Source organism: Heloderma suspectum, chromosome 4 (assembly GCF_057233095.1).
Source record: "Heloderma suspectum isolate Gila_16-S chromosome 4, 16-S_ref, whole genome shotgun sequence".
Lineage (NCBI taxonomy): Eukaryota > Metazoa > Chordata > Lepidosauria > Squamata > Helodermatidae > Heloderma > Heloderma suspectum.
The window spans coordinates 166,448,409-166,470,848 of record NC_139461.1 but is presented as its reverse complement, the minus strand read 5'-3'; the positions used below and the strand labels follow the sequence as shown (position 1 = coordinate 166,470,848).

At 46.8% G+C, this 22,440-nt stretch overlaps 1 protein-coding gene across 1 annotated transcript in view; it reads right to left on the bottom strand.

Moving 5' to 3' along the window:
* Positions 1 to 14,922: 14,922 nt before the first annotated feature.
* Positions 14,923 to 22,440, bottom strand: part of DDR2 (discoidin domain receptor tyrosine kinase 2) — an 81,788-nt gene continuing 74,270 nt past the window's right edge. The window contains exons 15-17 of the mRNA XM_084851135.1: positions 21,527 to 21,761; positions 20,497 to 20,646; positions 14,923 to 15,308 (exon numbers count right to left, since the gene is read on the bottom strand). Of these exons, the coding sequence (XP_084707261.1) occupies positions 15,174 to 15,308; positions 20,497 to 20,646; positions 21,527 to 21,761 (520 nt within the window). The 3' untranslated portion in view covers positions 14,923 to 15,173. The remainder of the gene's footprint in view (positions 15,309 to 20,496; positions 20,647 to 21,526; positions 21,762 to 22,440) is intronic.

Here is a 22,440-nt window from a genome sequence, read left to right as displayed (position 1 = left end):
ACAAACATTCAAACCACTTAAAACTGCTTTTTATTACATCATTATATCCATTTCAAATAAAGTGATTGGAAATTATTGGAAAGCATGGGAGAGGCCCTGGAGGTTGACGACGTGCAAATGTCTGTGAGTAACCAAACTCAATCGCGGGATAAAGGCTCCATGTGGAGAAGCCCTTAGATTCATCCCAGCACTTCCTGGAGAGAGGGAATTACCATTAAATCAGGTTGAATCTATGGCCATATTACTAGAGTTGCCACGTTGCAATTTGGATAACCATTCTGTCCCTATAAATTCCCTGAAGCAGTTGGTGATGAAGTTGCTATGCCTTCTTGCACCTCCTTACTCCCCTGGTCCTCACTGCCCCCCTACTGTGTGACAAACTGTTAAAGCAAATGGGAAATGAAGATTGGCAAGAGAAACCACAGCTGCCTTGTCTCCTGCTAAGTGAGTTTAAAAGAAATAGTGCAGCCCTCCAGTTTGCAGCCTGGCAGCCCTATGACTGTACATTGTTATTTACATTTACGAAAACCAGCTTCCACCTAGATCACCAGCCTGCGTTAGAGTCGTGTGGAAGAATGCATCCACAAAATGCATGTGGCCAGCAGGAAACTACACACACAAAGACATGGTGAACTATGAATCTCCTGTTTTTCTGGATATTTCCAGAGGTACAATTGAGGAAAATCAGGAGACTGTTTAATTCACCCCCCCCCCAAAATGAAAACAGAATCACAACAGTGTGACTTGGCTCTGCCCAGTGCCAGAATAGAAGCTATTTTGGTGAAATGGGATGGGTTCTAGGAAGCTTAAATGCACTACAGGTGACAAAAAGAACAAGACTGCATAAGTTTGGAATCTGACTCAAATATTCAAAATAAAGATTTTGAGGTGGATTTTGTTTGCCCAAAATTGGAATCCACACAGCTCTAATTGGGATATGATGTAACAAATCACACCAGACATCATGACACATTTGTAATTCACTTCAGGAAAATATCCTCCAATAATATCCTGGAAAACTGTAGGTGAGAAGAGAGAAATTCCTCTGAGATTTTTTAAAAATAGGGTCAAAACGAATGTAATCAAAATGTGAGTGCGCGCACACAAGCACACACACCCAAACTTGAAGTCTGCTCCCCAAACCAGTCTTTTGTTTGGAATTAGAACAAACTCTGGATATGTATGAAGACAGAACTTGTGCTAAAGAAGGATAGAGAGACTGCAGAGAACCTAAATGAATTCTGTGTGTCCTACCTGTGCCTGTACTGACGTTTTCATGGAGTGAGTTTCTAAAGAATCTATTCAAATATAGGTGACAAGATCTTAAGTTCTAGGGCTTACCAACAAACTAAACTAAAAACTAAGGTAGCAGGTCCAAAAAGTAATTCTATTTCAGAATTTTGAAATAGCTCAAATGTGACCTGTCCTTAAGAGCATTTCTACATGAGGCATTTATCCTGCACCTTTACTGAGGCTTCTGCTTCTGGATTCTTTGCGGGATTAAGGTTGGCCCTTTACATGTGCTTTCTCCTAGGGGTTTTCTTTCTCTGCCTTACTATATGTTTCATTATACGACCACTAGATGGCACTGTGGTATAGCGGAATCGCACAATTACAGACTATAAATATAGTGGCATTTGGGAAAATACTGCACTTTCCTCAGTCTAAGAAAACCCACAATATTGGTTGCAAAGCACGGGAGAGGCCCTGGAGGATGACAGTGTCATATAAAGGACCTGTAAACCACTGTGAGTGAGCAATCATGAGCGCACAATAAAAGCCTCATGTAGAAAGACTCTTAGAAGATTTCTACATGAGGTTAAAATTCCAGACCTTTACCAGGGCTGCCTCTTCTGAATTCTTTGCAGGATTAAGATCTTCTCCATTACATGCGCTTCCCCCTTTTTCCTTTTGCTGCAAGTTCCATACGTTTCATTATATAGCCACTAGATAGCACTGCGATATAGTGGGATTCCAGAAATACACCAGCCCTTGGATCGTGATTTAAATTTATTACCACGTTTTTGTCGATCTTAGAAAAGCTGGGATAAAAGTTAAAAAGGATGGGAGAGGCTCTGGAGGTTGATGATGTCATGTAAAAGACCTGTGAAGTTCCATGAGTGACCAACCACAGGTGCACAATAAAAGCCTCATGTAGAAATCCCCTTAGTCTCTGTACCAGAGGGCTATAAAGTAGCTAACGTAACACCAATTTTAAAAAAGGAATCCATGTGGATTCTAGGAAATTATAGGCCAGTTAGCTTAATGTCTGTTCCAGGCAAATTGGTGGAAAACATTCTTAAAGATAAAATTATCAAGCATAAAGAAGAACATGTCTTGCTGAAGAAGGGTCAACATGGCTTCTGCAAAGGTAAGCCCTGCCTCACTAACCTTTTAGAGTTCTTTCAGAGTATCAACAAGTATGAAGATATCAGGGATCCACTGGACACTGTATACTTGGACTTTTAAAAAGCTTTTGACAAAGTCCCTCATCAAAGGCTCCCAAGTAAACATAGCAGTCATGGGATAAGAGGAGAGATCGTCTTATGGATCAATAACTGGTTAAAGAATAGAAATCAGAGAGTATAAATAGACATTTCTCACAGCAGTGGGATCTCCCAAGGACTGGTGCTTTTTAATCTTTTTCATAAATGTTCTGGACTTAGGGATGAGCAGTGAGATGGCCAAGTTTGCAGTTATTCAAATTATTCAGAGTAGTGAAAATGAAAGCAGATTGCAGAGCTCCGAAAGGATCTCTGGACCAATCCTGCAGAGCTCTTCTTACATTAATATGCTTTACTGGATCAGAGTGAAGACCCATCTAGCCCAGCCAGCCAAGATGTCATTCATGTCAAAAGTTGCCAGGTGGAAGTCAGACTCTGACTGTTAAGGATTTTTAACACACCAAAAGGCAGGCTGAGAAAACTGCAGGGGGTCATACAGTCGCTGGCTGGACAATGAGCCACTAAGGGAGAGAGAAGATTGGCAGAGATAACAATGGATTAATGGAGAAAGATGTCCAGTGGCTCTTTCTTCCCTCTGCACTGGCTTATGCTCCCATCCAGCTTTCTCTGCCTGACTCCAAATAAGCATCAGAATTCACAACAGTCAGAGCCTGGCTTCTCCTCCTCCTCCAATAGCAGAGGTGGGGAACTGTGGCCTTCCAGAAATTGTTGGACTGAAACCCCCATCAGCTCTAGCCCACATAGCCAATTGTGAAGCATGATGGGAGTTTGAGTCCAACAACATCTGGAGGGCCACACATTCCCCATCCCTGTCCTACAGCATACACATTCTCCCGCGTTTCAGTCCTCATGTAGCCAAAATGGCACCATCCACAAAGCAGGAGGAGGTAACAGCTGGCTTGGGAGAACCCCAAAGTTTGCAGACATACACAAAATATTTAGAAAATAAATCCTAATGAGAGAAGAGACCCAAACAGAGCATGGTCGGTGGCCACAGCATACTGGCTGAGGTGGGGTGGAGGGATGCAATGGAGTATCCTGGAAGAGGGCATGGCTGGCTGGAACCTAAACAGGAGCATTCTGCATGCAATGTTTTGCTGCAGGTCCCACTTGGATGGGCCATAGCTCAGTAGCAAAGCACATGCCCTGCATGCAGAAGGTGCCAAGTTAAGCCCCTGGTATTTCCAGGTAGTGGTGGGAAAGACCACTCTCTGAAGTCCTGGAGAGCCACTGCCGGTCAACGTAGACAGCACTGAGATAGGTGGATCAATAGCCTGATTTGTATAAGGCAGCTCCCTATGTGCTAAATACAGTAGTGCTCTCAGGTTCTGAGTTATGATAGCTATGTAGACAACATGGGTCTGAGAAACAAGAGAGAAGTATGAGCATGCTTGGGGGCAGGAACCTCAAGGTTTGCAGAAGTCTAAAAAATATTTAGGGACAAAACATATGGGGGCAAAAATGCACACACCAAAACAGCCCAGTGAGGACGGAGCATGCTCAGTGGTCACAGAATGCTGACGGCAACCCACCCCAGTATCCTTGCCATGAAAACTAGATGGATCAGTACAACCAGAGATATGTCGGTATTCCATCGGAAGATGGGACTCCCAGGTCGGAAGATGGTCAAAATGCTACTGGGGAGGAACAGAGGATAAGTTCAACTAGCCCCAGATGTGATGACGCAGCTAGCTCAAAGCCGAAAGGATGGCTAGCAGCCGATGGTGCTGGTGGTGAACGACGAATCCGATGTTCTAAAGATCAACACACCATAGGAACCTGGAATGTAGGATCTATGAGCCAGGGCAAATTGGGTGTGGTTACTGGGGAGATGTCAAGATTAAAGATAGACATTTTGGGTGTCAGTGAACTGAAATGGACTGGAATGGGCCACTTCACATCAGATGACCACCAGATCTACTACTGTGGACAAAAGGACCACAGAAGAAATGGAGTAGCCTTCATAATTAATAATAACGTGGCTAAAGCAGTGCTTGGATACAATCCAAAAATTGACAGAATGATCTCAAGTCGAATTCAGGGTAAGCCATTTAACATCACAGTGATCCAAATATACGCCCCAACCACAGATGCTGAAGAAGCAGAAGTAGATCAGTTCTATGCGGATCTGCAGCATCTACTGGATAGTATTTATTTATTTATTAAATTTATTAATCGCCCATCTGACTGGTCACCCAGCCACTCTGGGCGATGTACAACCCCCATAAAACAATTTAAAACAATAAAATTTTACCATAATTTTTTTTTTTTTAAATACCCTAACCCACCCCAAATGCCTGCCTGAACAACCACGTTTTTTATGCACGACGGAAGCTCATTAAAGAGGGGGCATGACGGAGTTCCCTAGGGAGGGAGTTCCACAGAGTGGGGGCCACCACAGAAAAGGCCCTCTCCCTCGTCCCCACCAGTCTAGCTGTCCTGGCTGATGGGACAGAGAGAAGGCCATCTGAGGCTGATCTTGTTAAGCGGCCTGTCTGGTGTTGCTGGAGGCGCTCCTTAAGATAGGCTGGGCTGGAACCATATAGGGTTTTAAAGGTCAAAACCAACACCTTGAATTTGGCCCGGAAAACAACTGGTAACCAGTGCAACTCCTTCAGCACTGGAGTGATGTGATCTCGCCGGCGGCTGCCTTTAATCAGGCGAGCCGCCGCGTTCTGTACCAGCTGCGGCTTCCGAACCGTCTTCAAGGGTAACCCCACGTAGAGCGCATTACAGTAGCCTAAACGAGAGGAGACCAGGGCATGTACTACCGATGGGAGCAGATGGTCGGGAAGGAAGGGGCGCAGCCGCCGTATCAGATGGAGTTGATACAGCGCTGTCCAGCTCACAGCTGACACCTGAGCCTCCATGGACAGCTGGGAGTCCAAAATGACCCCCAGGCTGCGGACCTGGTCTTTCAAGGGTAGCCGTACCCCATTCACCACCAGGTCAACATCCCCCAGCCTCCTCTTGTCTCCCACCAAAAGTACCTCGGTCTTGTCAGGGTTGAGCTTCAGCTTATTCCTCCCCATCCAGCCACTCACCGTCTCCAGACATTTGGACAGGGATTCTACGGCCAACCTTGGTGAAGATTTGAATGAGAGGCAGAGCTGCGTGTCATCCGCATATTGATGACACTGCACCCCAAACCTCCTGATGATAGCCCCCAGTGGCTTCACATAGATGTTAAATAGCATCGGGGAGAGGATGGAACCCTGTGGCACCCCACAAGTAAGTGGCCACGGGTCCGAAACCTCCTCTCCCAGTGCTACCCTCTGGTACCTGCCGGAGAGGAAGGACCGGAACCACCGCAATACAGTGTCTCCAATGCCCAACCCCTCCAGGCGGTCCAGGAGGATACCGTGGTCAACGGTATCAAAAGCCGCTGAGAGGTCGAGGAGAACAAGGAAGGAGCCCTATCCAGAGCCCTCCTCATATCATCCACCAAGGCGACCAAGGCCGTTTCTGTCCCATGCCCAGGCCTGAAGCCCAACTGAAATGGGTCTAGATAATCAGTTTCTTCCAAGTGTGCCTTCAACTTCACCGCCACCACCCGCTCAATCACCTTGCCCAAAAATGGCAGATTTGAGACTGGGCGAAAGTTGTTCAGAACTTGAGGATCCAAGGAGGGCTTCTTTAAGAGCAGTCTTATCACTGCCTCCTTGAGGGCTGATGGCATCACTCCCTCCTCAAGGGAGGCGTTCACCACCGCCCTGATCCCTTCACCCAGTCTCTCTCTGCAGCTCATAATGAGCCAAGATGGGCAAGGATCAAGTAAGCAGGTGGTTGGCCTTACAGATGAAAGCACCTTGTCCACTTCATCAGGAGGAAGAAGCTGGAACCGATCCCACAAAACCGGTTTGCCACAGGCCGCCTCTTGCTCACTAACTGTATCCACAGCATGCGGAGTAACACTCCTAATCTGATCAATTTTATCTGCAAAGTGCCTTGCCAAAGCCTCACAGGAGGCCTTAGAATGCTCCAGTGGTTCCGGAGCCACAGGACCGACCAGGCTCCGGACCACTTGGAACAGCCTCCTGGGGCAGCACTCTGCAGACGCGATGGAGGCAGCATAATATTCCTTTTTTGCTGCCTTCACCGCCACGTGATAGGCTGAAGATACAGCTCTAGCCCGTGTCTGATCGTCTTTGGAGCGAGACTTCCGCCACCGGCGCTCTAGCCGTCTCACCTCCTGTTTCAGAGCTCGTAACTGCGGATTGAACCATGGTGCAGTCCGAGCCCTGTTCAGGGGGAGAGGGCGTTTCGGAGCCACCCGATCTAATGCCCCGGTGATTGTGGCATTCCAGCCACCCACCAGGGTCTCGACTGAGTGGCCGTTGGCATGCCCCAGAGAATCCCCAAGCGCGTTCAGGAATCCATTTGGATCCATAAGACACCTGGGGCGGACCATTTTAATGGGTCCTCCACCCCTGCGGAGGGGTTGTGGAACCGAGAAGTCCAACATCACCAGATAGTGATCTGACCATGACAAGGGGGTGGTGGATATACCCCCGACTTCTAGATCACTCCCCGCTTCTCCAGAAACAAACACAAGGTCTAGTGCATGACCGGCTACATGGGTGGGCCCAGTTAGAATATGGTGCAGCTCCCAGGAGGCCATGGTCTCCATGAAGTCCCGAGGTGCTCCTGTGAGGATGGCCTCCGAATGTACGTTGAAGTCCCCCAACACCAGTAAGTTAGGGGACTGTACATGCACATCAGAGACCACCTCAAGCACCTCGGCCAGGGAGTCAGTCGTGCAGCGGGGTGGACGGTACACGAGCAGAATCCCCAGACTGCCCTTCGGGCCCAACCTCCAGTACATGCACTCAACAACCTTGGTCTCCCGGAGAGGGGGTCTGGTGAAGACCAAGGACTCTCGGTAGATAACAGCCACTCCCCCTCCCCGATCCCCAGCCCTCGGCTGCTGTGCATACGAAAATCCAGCTGGACACATGGCTGCAAGGGTTGGAGCAGCAGCCTCGGCCAGCCAGGTCTCCGTAATACATGCCAGGTCTGCACCCTCATCCAGGATCATGTCATGGATGAGGGAGGTTTTCTGGGTAACAGACCTGGCATTGCAGAGCAGCAAACGAAGGCCAGAAGATGGGGTCACACCTCTCCCAGCCATCCTTTGGCTCTGGACAGGCCCGGAGCAGGGGACAGATACTACACATCTCTCCCTTGTTCCCCTTACCTGGCATGGCCTGCCCCTAGCGCTCCGCCAGCGCCTGCCGCCCAGCCTCGGTATGTTCTGGCCCCCAACACTCCCCCCACTGCCTCCATCAGGCGGACACATGCCCCCTCGCTCCCGCCTATCAGGCAGGCTACCCACCCCATAAAACACAACTAAATCCCCCCCAACAAAATAAAACAAACAAACAAAACAATTAAAATCCCCTTAAAAATGCCAGGCAGGAGTCCAAAGGGAAGGCCTGGTGGCGGTGGTAGCGGCGGCGGCAGGCCCAGCAGCAGCAAGCACGCCTCTTCCCCAGTGGTGGTGGTGGTGTAGTGGCTAGTACGCTAGCCACTGGCTAGTTGTTTTGGCGTACTGGCTTTTTTTTTTGGCGTACTGGCTAGTACGCCAAAAAAAGATGTTATTTTCATTACAGGAGACTGGAATGCTAAGGTGGGTAGTCAAACAACACCTGGAATTACAGGCAAGTATGGTCTGGGAGAACAAAATGAAGCAGGACATAGGCTGATACAAATTTTTATCAATGCCAAGACAACTCACTGTGCATAACAAATACTCTCTTCCAACAACCTAAGAGACGACTCTATACATGGACTTCACTAGACGGTCGACACCAAAATCAGATTGACTACATCCTTTGTAGCCAATGGTGGCGGTCATCTATGCAGTCGGTAAAAACAAGACCTGGAGCTGATTGTACTTCAGATCACGAACTTCTTATTGCACCATTTAGAATCAGACTAAAGAGAATAGGGAAGACCCACTGATCAGTTAGATATGAGCTCACTAATATTCCTCATGAATATGCAGTGGAGGTGAAGAATAGATTTAAGGGACTAGATTTAGTAGATAGGGTCCAGGAAGAACTATGGACAGAAGTTCGCAACATTGTTTAGGAGGTGGGAACAAAAAACGACCCAAAGAAAAAGAAAACCAAGAAGGCAACATAGCTCTCTGCTGAGACACTGGAAGCAGCCCAAGAAAGAAGGAAAGCAAAAGGCAACAGTGATCGGGGGAGATATGCCCAATTAAATGCAAAATTCCAGAGCTTAGCCAGAAGAGATAAGGAATTATTTTTAAACAAGCAATACGCGGAAGCGGAAGAAGATAACAGAATAGGAAGGACAAGAGACCTCTTCCAGAAAATTAGGAACATCGGAGGTACATTCCAGGCAAAAATGGGTATGATCAAAAACAAAGATGGCAAGGACCTAACAGAAGCAGAAGAGATCAAGAAAAGGTGGCAAGAATATACGGAAGATCTGTATAGGAAGGATAATAATATCGGGGATAGATTTGACGGTGTGGTCAGTGAGCTACAGCCAGACATCCTGAAGAGTGAGGTGGAATGGGCCTTAAGAAGCATTGCTAATAACAAGGCAGCAGGAGATGACGGTATCCCAGCTGAACTGTTTAAAATCTTGCAAGATGATGCTGTCAAGGTGATGCATGCCATATGCCAGCAAATTTGGAAACACAAGAATGGCCACCAGATTGGAAAAAATCAACGTATATCCCCTTACCAAAAAAGGGAAGCACCAAAGAATGTTCAAACTATCCAACAGTGGCACTTATTTCACATGCCAGTAAGGTAATGCTCAAGATCTTGTAAGGTAGACTCCAGCAATTCATGGAATGAGAATTGCCAGATGTACAAGCTGGGTTTAGAAAAGGCAGAGGAACTAGAGACCAAATTGCCAATATCCGCTGGATAATGGAGAAAGCCAGGGAGTTTCAGAAAAACATCTATTGTCTGCCTCCTGAGGAATCTGTATAACGACCAAGTAGCAATGGTAAGAACAGACCATGGAACAACGGACTGGTTTAAGATTGGGAAAGGAGTACGGCAGGGTTGTATACTCTCACCCTACCTATTCAACCTGTACACAGAACACATCATGCGATGTGCTGAGCTTGATGAAGCGAAGGCTGGAGTTCAAATCGCTGGAAGAAACATTAACAATCTCAGATATGCAGATGATACCACTTTGATGGCTGAAAGTGAGGAGGAGCTGAGGAACCTCATGACGAAGGTGAAAGATGAAAGTGCAAAAGCTGGGTTGCAGTTAAACCTCAAAAAAACCAAGATTATGGCAACCAACTGGATTGATAACTGGCAAACAGAGGGAGAAAACGTGGAGGCAGTGACAGACTTTGTATTTCTCGGTGCAAAGATTACTGCAGATGCTGACTGCAGCCAGGAAATCAGAAGACGTTTACTTCTTGGGAGGAGATCAATGACAAATCTTGATAAAAGAGTGAAGAGCAGAGACATCACATGGACAACAAAAGTCCACATAGTTAAAGCAATGGTATTCCCTGTAGTAACGTATGGCTGCGAGAGCTGGACCATAAGGAAGGCTGAGCGAAGGAAGATAGATGCTTTTGAACTGTGGTGCTGGAGGAAAATTCTGAGAGTGCCTTGGACTGCCAGAAGATCAAACCAGTCCATCCTCCAGGAAATAAAGCCAGACTGCTCACTTGAGGGAATGATATTAAAGGCAAAACTGAAGTACTTTGGCCACATAATGAGAAGACAGGGTACCCTGGAGAAGATGCTGATGCTAGGGAAAGTGGAAGGCAAAAGGAAGAGGGGCTGACCAAGGGCAAGATGGATGGAGGATATTCTGGAGGTGACGGACTCAACCTTGGGGGAGCTGGGGGTGGCGACGGCCGACAGGAAGCTCTGGTGTGGGCTGGTCCATGAGGTCATGAAGAGTTGGAAGCGACTGACCGAATAAACAACAACAACATTGATGTATAAAGTGGGGTGATGATGTCTATTTTATCAAAAGAGGTAAGGAGATCTGAATCTTCCCTCATTTTTTCTCCCCATGTTGAATTGCCCAAATTCCTCCCCTCCCCACCCCACCCCTGCCTAGTTTTGATTCCAGAAATGAGCTACGCCCATGTGGTTTGTTGGTACAACATGAGTAAATTGTACTGCTGAATAAAAACTGCTGTAAGTGCATCGTAAAGGAGCAAGTAATAAGATACAAACAAGCTGAATGCTATTAAACAAGAAACAGCAAACCACATAGAAGCAAGCCAGCTAATTGTGCTGGCCTCTAAATCTTTAAGGACACTGGCATCTTAGTAAGCAAACAGAAAAGATGACTTGGAATGCTTGAGCCTCTCAAAGCATAAAGACAAACAGCCTGGCTAGTGGGGCTCACTCTTCTCATCTTTGGCCAATGATCAAAGGAGAAGGGAGGAAGACTAGCCATGGAGACCCACAAAACATGATTTAAGGTTCCTTGCACAACAGATTTGAAGGAAGTGAAGAGCAGTGCCAAGAGGGAGCGAGAGAGAGATGGTCCATCTGCTTTAGCAAAATCTATTAGCATAGTATTTGGTGAAACTGGGCAACAAGCCTCCCATATCTGGGTGGGAAGTGAATGGATGTCATTCCATCTCTCAGCCCAGACAAAACATACCAAATTGGCCTTGGGGTTTCAGAGAGCAGTCTGTCTTTCTCTCTTATCTACTGCCCACAATCGCCTGTTGAGAACTGTACTTTTAGAGCTGTGGTTCCCAGATGGATTTCACAGAACCATCAAGATAGTTTGACCCATTGGTTGGTCCCACACTCTGCTGCTGTAGCTAGTCACCCATAATAGTCCCTTATTATGCTCCACTTTTTCTTGCAATTCACTGATGGCTCCCAACCCATTCCTGCAAATCATCACATCGGAGCAATAGCATTGTAGTCACAACTCCATATTTCTTGCCACAACCAGAAGAATGAGAAGCCAATGGTTTCCAAATTTGAAACTACTGAGGACCACAGATTTGCCTCAGTGAACTTTGCAAAAGAAAAAGAAAAAGCACCCCACCATTAACACAGGACTAGCCAAAGACATTTTGGCACCTGAAGCAAACATTCCAAAGATCAGCCCTCTCCTGTTAATTAATATGGGGCATAACCCACTGGGAAGTCCTGTAAGGCACTGGGAATCTGGCAGTAGGATGGACACGTTCTCTGTGCCATTCTTGCCAAAGGAGGGATCTGCTATCTACTGTGCTTCAATAGCAGATGGCCAAGGAGTCACATGACAAAAGGGGCCAATAAGGTTCCACCTGGCCCTATAAAACATCTTCATATGGCCTGGCTCGTTAATCTGAGCAAGTTGGTACAGGCTGACAGCCAAATTTGGCAGGACAGGAGCAGTCACATTTGTTTGCTTATCTGCCCCTTTCGTATATAAAGTGGTGGTGGTGCTACGCTAATTTTATAAGAAAAGGTACATGCAGGTAAAGGGAGCTGAACTCTCTCCCAGGTTAACTGCCTGCACTCTGTGACTGCAGGTGCTTTTCTCCCAGCCTTGCTCTAATACCAAAAGTGAGCCAGGCTGGGGAGAAAAATGTCTGGGGTGGAAGAATACATGGAGGTAATGTAAAGGAGGGGAAAGGGTTCCGATCCTGTCACCCACACACCCTTTTTCGGTGTAAAATCAGACCTCTCCCTCATCTTGCTTTATATGTGACTGGGGCAGACACATGCAAATACAAGCATGGCTGTCTGGCTGTCACCATCATGTCTCACTTGGTGCTCAGCTGCTTTCAGACCACTAGAGGCTGGTGGCTCTGATGTCAGTGGGGCACACCTTGGAGAGCTCCTTTAGAGTTCTGACTGAAACCCAGAGCAGATTCACCATCCCACTGACATCGGAGCCATCAGCCTCCACCATTTCAGACGATGGGCCTGGTTGGTACCTGACTGCCTCCAGTGTGTAACCCTGATCTCTTGCTCAGGCCTTACTGAAATGCCAAGGCACTGCACAAGAGCAGTAGCTGTCAAAATTGGTAACATCCAATCAGCCTTCGTGGTGTCCAAAATGGACCTCCTGAACATTGCCTTCCTTCATGGTAGGGGCACTTCAGCCATCACAACAACTTCCCTACTGCCTGCACTTTTCAAGAAGCAACCCACCTCCTGCTACCCACACCTCCACTGCCTCACTCTCAGAGACCCTATGGCCAGGTAAGGTGGAGAGTTGTCTGTGAGCTTCACAGGAAAATCCCCACCGTACCTTTTTGGAGACAGACTCCCATATTTCAGAGTGTGTGTTTCCTAGGTTCCAAATGCAATCAAACTCCCCCAAACACCTGGAGAACGCATACACAACTACTGCATGCTGCCTTGATAGTTGAACAGCTGTCCAACAAGCCAACATTCCACAATTCACCTTTTCTCCTTCTTAACTGGACATCCCAGTTCAGTCTACACATCTTCCATTGTCACTGTCCAAGAGCAAAGTTCACCCTGCTTGGCCAATAATTCCTAAAACTTTTAATCTGCTTCTTCAGTAGACAACGGGCTTGCTACTAGACCAGCTTTCCTCAATGTTTTAGACTTCAAATCCCATCAACCCCAGCTAGCATGGGGTCAGAATACTCAGAAATGCTGGGAGTTGTGGTCCAAAACGTCTGGAGGGCTCCAGCTCGGGGAAGGCTGTACAAGGTGATCCCAGGCAGCTATTCTGTAGAAGCAAAAGAGTGACCCTTCTCCGCTTCCTCAACCTGCTTTGGTGCCTGAGGTTTTGGTGCTCAGCAGTAGTAGAGATGAAAGAAGACTAGGATGTGACAGGGAGGGCAAGGAAGGCCTGGGTAATATGTGAGGTGCCCCCATAAGAAAAGCCTGCTGGATCAGGCCAGAAGCTCATCTAGTCCAGTGACCTGTTTCCAAGGGGGGGACAGCCGGAGGCTTCCCAGAAGCCCATGGGTAGGCTATGAAGGCAACAGCCATCACTCAGCAACTGGCATTTGGAGATATGCATGCCAGTCCTGAAGCTGGATATTTGTTTTAGCTGTCACAGCTAATAACTATTGGTGGCTTAGTGGTTAAGACGCTGAACTGCAGATCGGAATGTCGGCAGGACAGCAGTTTGAGACCCGAGTGCTGCGTGACCGAGTGAGCTCCCGTCTTCAGTCCCAGCTCCTGCCAACCTAGCAGTTCGAAAGCAAGAAATTGCAAGTAGATAAATAGGTACCGCTTCGGCGGGAAAGGTAACAGCGTTCCGTGCACCTCGGTGTTCAGTCATGCCGGCCACATGACCACGGAAGCGTCTTCGGACAACGCTGGCTCTTCGGCTTAGAAATGGAGATGAGCACCACACCCTAGAGTCGGACACGACTGGTTGGGGACACCTTTACCTTTACCTTAGACCTCTCCTCCTCCTCCTCCTCCTCCTCCTCCTCCTCCTCCTCCTCCTCCTCCATGAATTTGTCTAAACCCTTTTAATGCCATCTCTAAGACACCGCCCATAATCACAGCATAATGGCAGCCCACCATTATCTACTGTGGGTAATACTTCCTTTTGTGTAATCTGAGACTACTGCCCATTGATGTCAGTGGTTAAACTACTGCCCATGCATGATCACATGAGTCTTAGCATTATGAGAGATGGGGAATAATATCTCTTTCCACATTTCCACACCATGCATATTTTTATGAATCAATATCATACCCCCCAGGGAGCTGGAGAGTTCCAACTCCATCATTTTGGTCACTCTTTTCTGCACTATCCCCCTGCGCCCCCCCCCCCAATGTTATCCTTTCTGAGACAAGGGCAACCACAACTACACACAGTATTTCAAATCTCCAGGCACACTGGGAGGAGACAAAGTGGGACCAGGTGGGGAGGGTACAAGACCTGTGAGCTCCAGATCCAGCACACATACAGGGGAGGACATTCTGATATTTCATGCAGGATATCAAATGGCATAAACAGGGCTTCATCTACACCACACTAAATGCTGCACAAAGCAATCAGAATTCTGCACCCAGTACAGCTACGGTCTGCAGCCTGTGTAAAGTGTGCACATTGAACCAACTTGCACAACTTTATATGCTTAATTCTGGGTTTGCTAGTCAGGCAGAGTTATGCAGGGCCCTGAAGCCTTGTCCCAAACCACTGGAAATCTATTTCAGCAACATTTCTGGCGTCTGAGAGTTTGGCAGACATTGTCCACGCACTTTCAAGCATATATATGTAGCAATAAGGACTAGAAACCTGTTGTAGTGAAAGCTGAGATTCTAAAGAAGCCAAATTCTATGTCCAGTGCCACATTCTGTACTCCCACAGAATTGCAGCATACAGTCAGCTTTGGCCATGAAGTATTGAAGTGCTAAGTACTTGTACCTATTCCCACCTCAGTCTCAGGACACATCTCAAGTTCTTCCTCATGGAAAGAAGAATACCTCATGTTTTTCCTCTTCCCTTTCACAGACAAAATCCATGCATAAACCATTCATTTACAAGATAAATAACTTTTTTTTTCAGTCTTTGCCAGTCCAAAACACAGCACCTTGAATAAGGTTATGTGACAGACCTGGTCAGATCCCAGCTTCTCTCTTTTCTTTCCTTTGGTGGCTGATTCAAGTCCCAGCTCTGCTATTGAAGGAAATGGTGAGTCCAGGTGAAGTGGCTTCAGTTCTAAGTGTGGGTTTTGGAGGGCAGGTGGGGTGGGATGGTCCAAAGCATTTGGGGGATGAAGGAAAGGCATCACTATACAGTGGCTGCTTCTTGGAGGAGGCAGTGGATTTCCTGGAAGGAGGGGCGGTCCTTGGTGTCTCGTCTCCAGCAGCTGAGCATTAGTTTATATACAGAATCGGGGCAAAATGTAGGCTGTGGAAGGTAGGTCTTAAAAGGAAAAAAGAAAACAGCAGATATTGAAGACAGACCCATTATTTCTCAAAAGGCACTAGAAGCAGAAGGCAGACATTGTGTTCATGGGGATTCCATTTCTGGCATGTCATTGCAGAACCTGGAAAGTAGCTAAAGGCAATCTAGTCCATTTAATAATTATCATTTTATTTATCACATTTGTATCTCTCCTCCAAAGAGTTCAGGATGCTTTACAAGGTGCTACCCCACTGTATCCTTGCAACAACCCAATGACGTTAGGTTAGGATGAGAGACAGAATGACTTTATCCGAAGCTGTGCAGTGAGATTCATGGCTGGTGGGAGAATTTGACCCTAGGCCCAGCATTCTCCTTTCCTTGCTCGAAGTCAAGATCTGCCATCGGGGTGGCGACAGCAGCAGAGGTGGTGGTGGTAACATGATCTGCCAGGCAAGGGAGACATTGCTAGTGGGACAGCCCAAACTGGCTGGGGCCTGGTTCCCATTCCTGTGTGCGCGTGCATGTGAGCACGCGTGTGCGTGCGTGTGTGTGGGGGAGCCTCTCAGAGGGGATAGATTTAAATCGGGGAAATGCTGCAGAGGAAATGGGTTTTAAAAATCTCTACTCCAGTGCTGTGGCCCCTCAATCCAATTCTCTCCCCCTACCCCTCCCTCTCTCTCTCTCTCTCTCTCCCTCCCTCCCTCTCTCTCTCTCTCTCTCTCTCTCACACACACACACACACACACACGTTTTTACTGCTTTTACGTAAAGAAAAAGATGTCCACAGATCCAATCACAGATCTCCCATGTCATGTGTAGGTTGGCCTTTAGCCATTCTGTATCATGCAACTATTTATGCTAGTTTTGTCTTCTTCTCTCAAATAACGTTAAGGGTATTCAATTCTGCACCTATGTTTCATGAAAGAGTCTTCCTAGATTGCTGGTTACTTTCCTGAGAGGGGTTTCAAGCACAAACAAGGGAACAGAGAGCGGCATTCTAGGCCTTAAAGCAGTTCTTCCCCATGGTTTGTGTTTATTTGGGGCATCCAAGTGGCCCTATCAGCTTGATTGTGCCAACTATAAAGAATGAGTCCTTGTTAAACAAGCTTTAACTGAGTGTTTTACTCCCAAACTCAGGCATCTGGAAGTTTGAACTGCAGCGAGGTAGAAAACATTTACAATGATCATACAAGCCTTGGGTACATTTTAAAAACAATCAACACCTTTTCTTCTCTAAGCATTCAGAATGACCTGGAGAAGTTGGTGCATTGAAGTGTAAGCAATAAAACATTAACTTAAGCAAAGACAAATGTCAAGTAGTATACATTAGAAAGAAAAGAACTAAGATATATAAACACAAAATGGGGATGGTGGTGGTGGAAATAGCATTGTGGTACTGGAGGGGTCATAAAAGATTACAAATTGAAGGGCTGTGTTCCTAAATGACCAGGAAGTTTAGTGTGTCATTCAAACTGGGCCCCTGGCTTATTGCTTCCAAACAAGCCAGGATTCATAAACCAAGAACAAATCTTGCTTCATGATTCTGGCTTGTAGAGAGAGCAACAAATCCCTGATTTGGACAACAAGCTACGCTTCCAATTCCTGGTTTGTTTAGTCATTGTACTAGCAGGGAGGAGCAAAGTAGGAGTGAGTGGGCTGTATAGACCAGCATGCAGCCCCTTCATTATAAGCCAATATTCTTCAGAATCCTGGTTTATTGTTCCATGTGAATGCAATGCTGCAAAAAATACAAAAAGTTGCTCTTTTGTGTTATAATAACAAAATTAAGAAGGTGCTAATAGTTCTACTCATCATTTATATAGTTCTTCAGTTCATAAAGTGCATTTTGTCTTTATTGTATTCATCCTCACAACTGTATGGAAGAAGATAATTTCCCCCCATTTAGAGATGGAGAACTGAGGCTGAGTTCATGGTCCTAGGAGAAGTCTCACACTCTCATTCTTCCCCTCCCAGCCATTGTTCTGATCCTCCTCCTTTATTACTGGAGCCATAAAAAATAATGTTATGCTTCATTGCATCCATGTACTCGTTCCCCTCATTCACCCATGCTCCCATTAAAAAATAACTGATCTTTCCCAGAATGTAAACATAACTAAGGGTGCAGTCCCATCGAGATAGTTGACAGCCTCCAAAGTCAGAGGCTGCCAAGTATCCAATGCAGGATCCTCGCCACCATGTTCTGGTTAGACAGCCGATTTCAGCTGTCTAGGTGCAGCTTTGGGAAGGGGGAGGGAAGCACCTAGGAAACCGCGTGCCGCGGCTTCCGCAGGCTCCTCCCCTCCCTGCTCTCAGGACCCCCCGGCATGGAGAGAACTGCATCAGCTATGAGGGGGCAGTGGAGGGGGCAGGGTTCCCAGAAACCGAAAAATCCTATGGCCCTCTAGACAGTGTCTAGTGGCCATAGGATTGCTCCTCCTTCGTGATTGCTCCCTCCGATGTCTAACTCTCCCTTTCCCCCCCTGCAACACTGAATCCTTATGTATTTATTTTTATACCACCCAATAGCTCTCTGGGCAGCTCACAATTAAAACCACAAAACACAGCATAAAATACAATATAAATGCAATACAATATAAAGGGGGGATGAAGGTAGGATGGGTGCAACTGCAATATTTAGGAATTTTGTTGTTGTTGTTGTTGTTCAGTCGTTCAGTCGTGTCCGACTCTTCGTGACCCCATGGACCATGGCACGCCAGGCCTTCCTGTCCTGCGCTCTCTCCCGGAGCGTGCTCAAGTTCATATTCATTGCATCCGTGATGCTATCTAGCCATCTCATCCTCTGCCGTCCCCTTCTCCTTTTGCCTTCAGTCTTTCCCAGCATCAGGGTCTTTTCCAGGGAGTTTTCTCTTCGCATTAGGTGGCCAAAATATTGGAGCTTCAGCTTCAGTATCTGTCCTTCCAATGAGCAGTCAGGGTTGATTTCCTTTAGGATGGACTGATTTGACCTCCTTGCAGTCCAGGGGACTCGTAAGAGTCTTCTCCAGCACCACAGTTTGAAAGCATCAATTCTTCGGCGCTCAGCCTTCCTTATAGTCCAGCTCTCACAGCCATACATTACTACTGGGAAAACCATAGCTTTGATTAGACGGACCTTTGTCGGCAAGGTGATGTCTCTGCTTCTTACTATGCTGTCTAGGTGTGCCATAGCTTTCCTCCCAAGGAGCAAGCGTCTTTGAATTTCATGGCTACAGTCACCGTCTGCGGTGATCTTGGAGCCCAAGAAAGTAAAATCTGTCACTGCTTCCATTTCTTCCCCTTCTATATGCCAGGAAGTGATGGGGCCAGATGCCATGATCTTCGTTTTTTTAATGTTGAGTTTCAAACCAGCTTTTGCACTCTCCTCTTTCACCCTCAACAAGAGGCTCTTGAGATCCTCTTCGTTTTCTGCCATTAGGGTGGTATCGTCTGCATATCGGAGGTTGTTGATAATTCTCCCGGCAATCTTAATTCCGACCTGTGATTCATCCAACCCGGCATTTCTCATGATGTACTCTGCATATAAGTTAAATAAGCAGGGTGACAATATGCAGCCTTGTCGTACTCCTTTCCCAATTTTGAACCAATCGGTTGTTCCATGTCTGGTTCTTACTGTTGCTTCTTGACCCTCGTACAGGTTTCTCAGGAGACAGGTAAGGTGGTCTGGTACTCCCATCACTTTAAGAATTTGCCACAGTTTGTTGTGATCCACACAATCAAAGGCTTTAGCGTAGTCAATGAAGCAGAAATAGACGTTTTTCTGGAATTCTCTTGCTTTCTCCATGATGCAGCGAATGTTGGCGATTTGATCTCTAGTTCCTCTGCCTCTTCTAAACCCAGCTTGTACTTCCGGTAGTTCTCGGTTCGCATACTGCTGAAGCCTAGCTTGTAGGATTTTGAGCATCACCTTGCTGGCATGTGAAATGAGCGCAATTGTGCGGTAGTTTGAACACTCTTTGGCGTTGCCCTTCTTTGGAATTGGAATGTAAACTGACCTTTTCCAGTCTTGTGGCCACTGTTGAGTGTTCCAGATTTGTTGGCATATTGAATGCAGCACTTTAACAGCATCATCTTTTAGGATTTTAAATAGCTCGGCTGGAATACTGTCATCTCCGCTAGCTTTGTTGTTACTAATGCTTCCTAAGGCCCACTTGACTTCACTCTCGAATTTAGGAATTTAGCAGTATTTAAAAACAGAGCTCACAGTTCTAGGAGGAGGAAGGATGTGTGTAACTCGTACTTGGTTAGTGAAGGGAAAAACTGACCTGACCCATGAAAGAGTTCCGGGCTGGATGCACCCTAGCTATTGTTTTGTATGAATTTATTTTTAATGGATATAAGCCAGTATTGGGACTCTTTTGAATTTAAGAATTTCTTCCATTCATCAGCCAGCCTGGAAAAAAATCCATTTGTGGATATCTCAGGATCAAAGCAGACGTTACATGAGAGGCATGTGAACAGCCCCCCCCCCTTAAAAACCAAACCAACTGAAAGGCAGCATCAGAGGCTGCGTTTGGGAGCAGGAAAGCAGTGGGGAAGGGGCTATTTCTTCCTGCTGTTTCCCCAGGGCCGTTTCTAAGAGGGGCGAACCAGGCAGTGCCAAATAATCCCCTGAAGGTGATGGCAGCGGTGGCTGTGTGGTGTGCTCATCATTCCCTGTTCTTTTTGAGTTCTTTAGATGATGTTGTAGACCCTGCCCCCCAGATTCACTTCTGTGTCTAAAGAGCACTTTCAGCTAGTTTTTTTAAGAGCAGGAAAAATGCAGTATTGTAAAAGCTAAAGAAACTGCTTTTTTCACTTGTGTATTTACACTATTCCACTATACCACAGTGCCACATAGAGGTTTTGTAGAAGAAAAGCAGGCAAGGAAACGGTCTTCATGTACTGCTCTGATCTCAATTCTGCGACGAAAACAAAAGTAGATGCAGCTGATTAACAGCCTCGTGTAGAAAAGGTCCCAGAAAAAGTGTGATATAGTAACTCAGTATTGTTATATTAACAGCACAATTCTGTGCATGTCTACTCAGAAATAAATCTCATTTAGCTCAATGGGACTTATTCCCACTTAAGCAGGTATAGGATTGCAGCTAAAGCAGTTACAGGTGCTTGAAGTATAAGATCCCTAGCAGATCAGATAATCTGACACCTTTCCATTTTTCTATTATTCTGTAAATATATGACTCTCACTTCCATTCACATATTTCCATACCTGCCGCCCCTGATCCCTAAAGAACTCTCCGGTGTTTTCAATTACTTGTTCATCTGACAGCTGAGAATAAGGCTGCTCACGACAAAAGGTGAAAGTCTCCCACAGTGTCACGCCGAATGCCCATACATCGCTTGCCGTGGTGAATTTCCCCTGGATGGAAAAATGGGGTGGGGGGGAGAAAGGGGGAGAGAGAGAGAAAGAGACAGAGAGCACAGTTCAGAAAATGCATGTGCAATCATCCAGAGATGCACAGTTTCCCAAAGACTTGACTGGCCTCCAGGAGAAAAAAAAACAAACTATGACCGAAGATGAACAGACACACAAATCTACACATTTTTCAGGCTGTGGTAGATACTTTTATTCATCTTTCAGTCCCTCTCTGGTGGAGAAGCACAGCTGGAATTGTTCAGAGAAACTGCAGTTTAGATTTCAGATCTTCACCAGATCTACCACTCCCCTCCTAGGGGCTGTCTTCCTGAGCGATTTGGTGAGGAGTTAGAGCAGTCTGAGGCCCTGTCTCCACGACAACAGAAGGAGAAGGGAGGAGTGGCTCACCCGCTTTCGGTCCAGGCAGGGCTCCACGAGGGAGCCTGAGAGTGTTTGAGGAGGGGCCCAGCACATGGGCAGGCGGAAGATGTCTGCAGCTCGAGCCAGCTGGCCTCACTTGTCAATCAGCCTCTGTGCCAAAGACAAGCTTCAAAGCCAGTTCAGGTGCTGGAAGCAATGGTGGATGCTCATCCATAGCAGAAAACATTCCTGCCAGCTCCTGGACCTAGCTCTGATTATTCTCGAACCCAGAACGACTCCGACTGTTCCTCAGCGCGTCCCTGTACTTGGTGTTGTTTGCCTTGGCTTTGGACTGATACTCTTGGCTTCTTGACCTTGGACTATTTAATGACTAATGCTAGCTGCCGCTTATTGCTCAACTCAAGTAATTTACAACAAGAGCGCGTTCAATACATGGCCACACGCACAAGTGTGCCTCGGTGCCAGTAATCCCAACAGAAAGTGCAAAATGCAAGAGGCTTACCAGGAGGATGCTTTCCCAGGACATCCAACGAATGGGGAGCACAGCCCGGCCCTGGATGCGGTAGTAGTCCCCACTGTAGAGGTTCCGGCTCATGCCAAAGTCAGCTATCTTGATGGTGTAATTCTTCCCCACCAGGCAGTTGCGTGTAGCCAGGTCTCGGTGAACAAAATTCATGGAGGACAGATATTTCATGCCAGAAGCAATCTGCGTGGCTATTAATTTCAGGATGGCATAGCTGAAGGCAGTAAGAGGAGGAATGAGGCCCATGGCTTAGCTAGGACTGGGAACAACACACAATAAACAGCCTCCCAGAGCAAAAGAGATGGGTTCACAATTCTTTACAGATATCAAGCATTTCTACACGAGACTTTTATTGCATGCTCGTGATTGGTCACTCACGGAGGTTTGCAGGTCCTTTACATGACGTCGTCAACCTCCAGAGCATCTCCCGCGCTTTTTGAGCTTTATCCTGCTAGGCGATAAGCTGATAATAAATGTTAATGCGAGATATCAACAGTCTGTAATGATGGCGTTGTGCTATAATACAGCCACTAGACGGCACTGCATAATGAAACGTATAGAACATTGCCGAGAAAGGAAGTCTTCCATTCAAATCATGTGTCCCCCTTGTAAAGGAGCCCATCGAAATCCCACAAAAAAACTGGAAGCAGAAAGCCCCAGTAAGGATGCAGGATTTCAGCCTCATATGACGAACCTCTCCAGGTGGTGGGCTCTCCCATACTGGAGGCATTCAAGACGAGGCTGGACAGCCATCTGTCAGGGATGCTTTGACATGGATTCCTGCTTGAGCAGGGGGTTGGACTCAATGGTCTTATAGGCCCCTTCCAACCCTACTATTCTATGATTCTATGTCAAACCAGACATGACTTCAAACATGTTTTTAAATAACATAT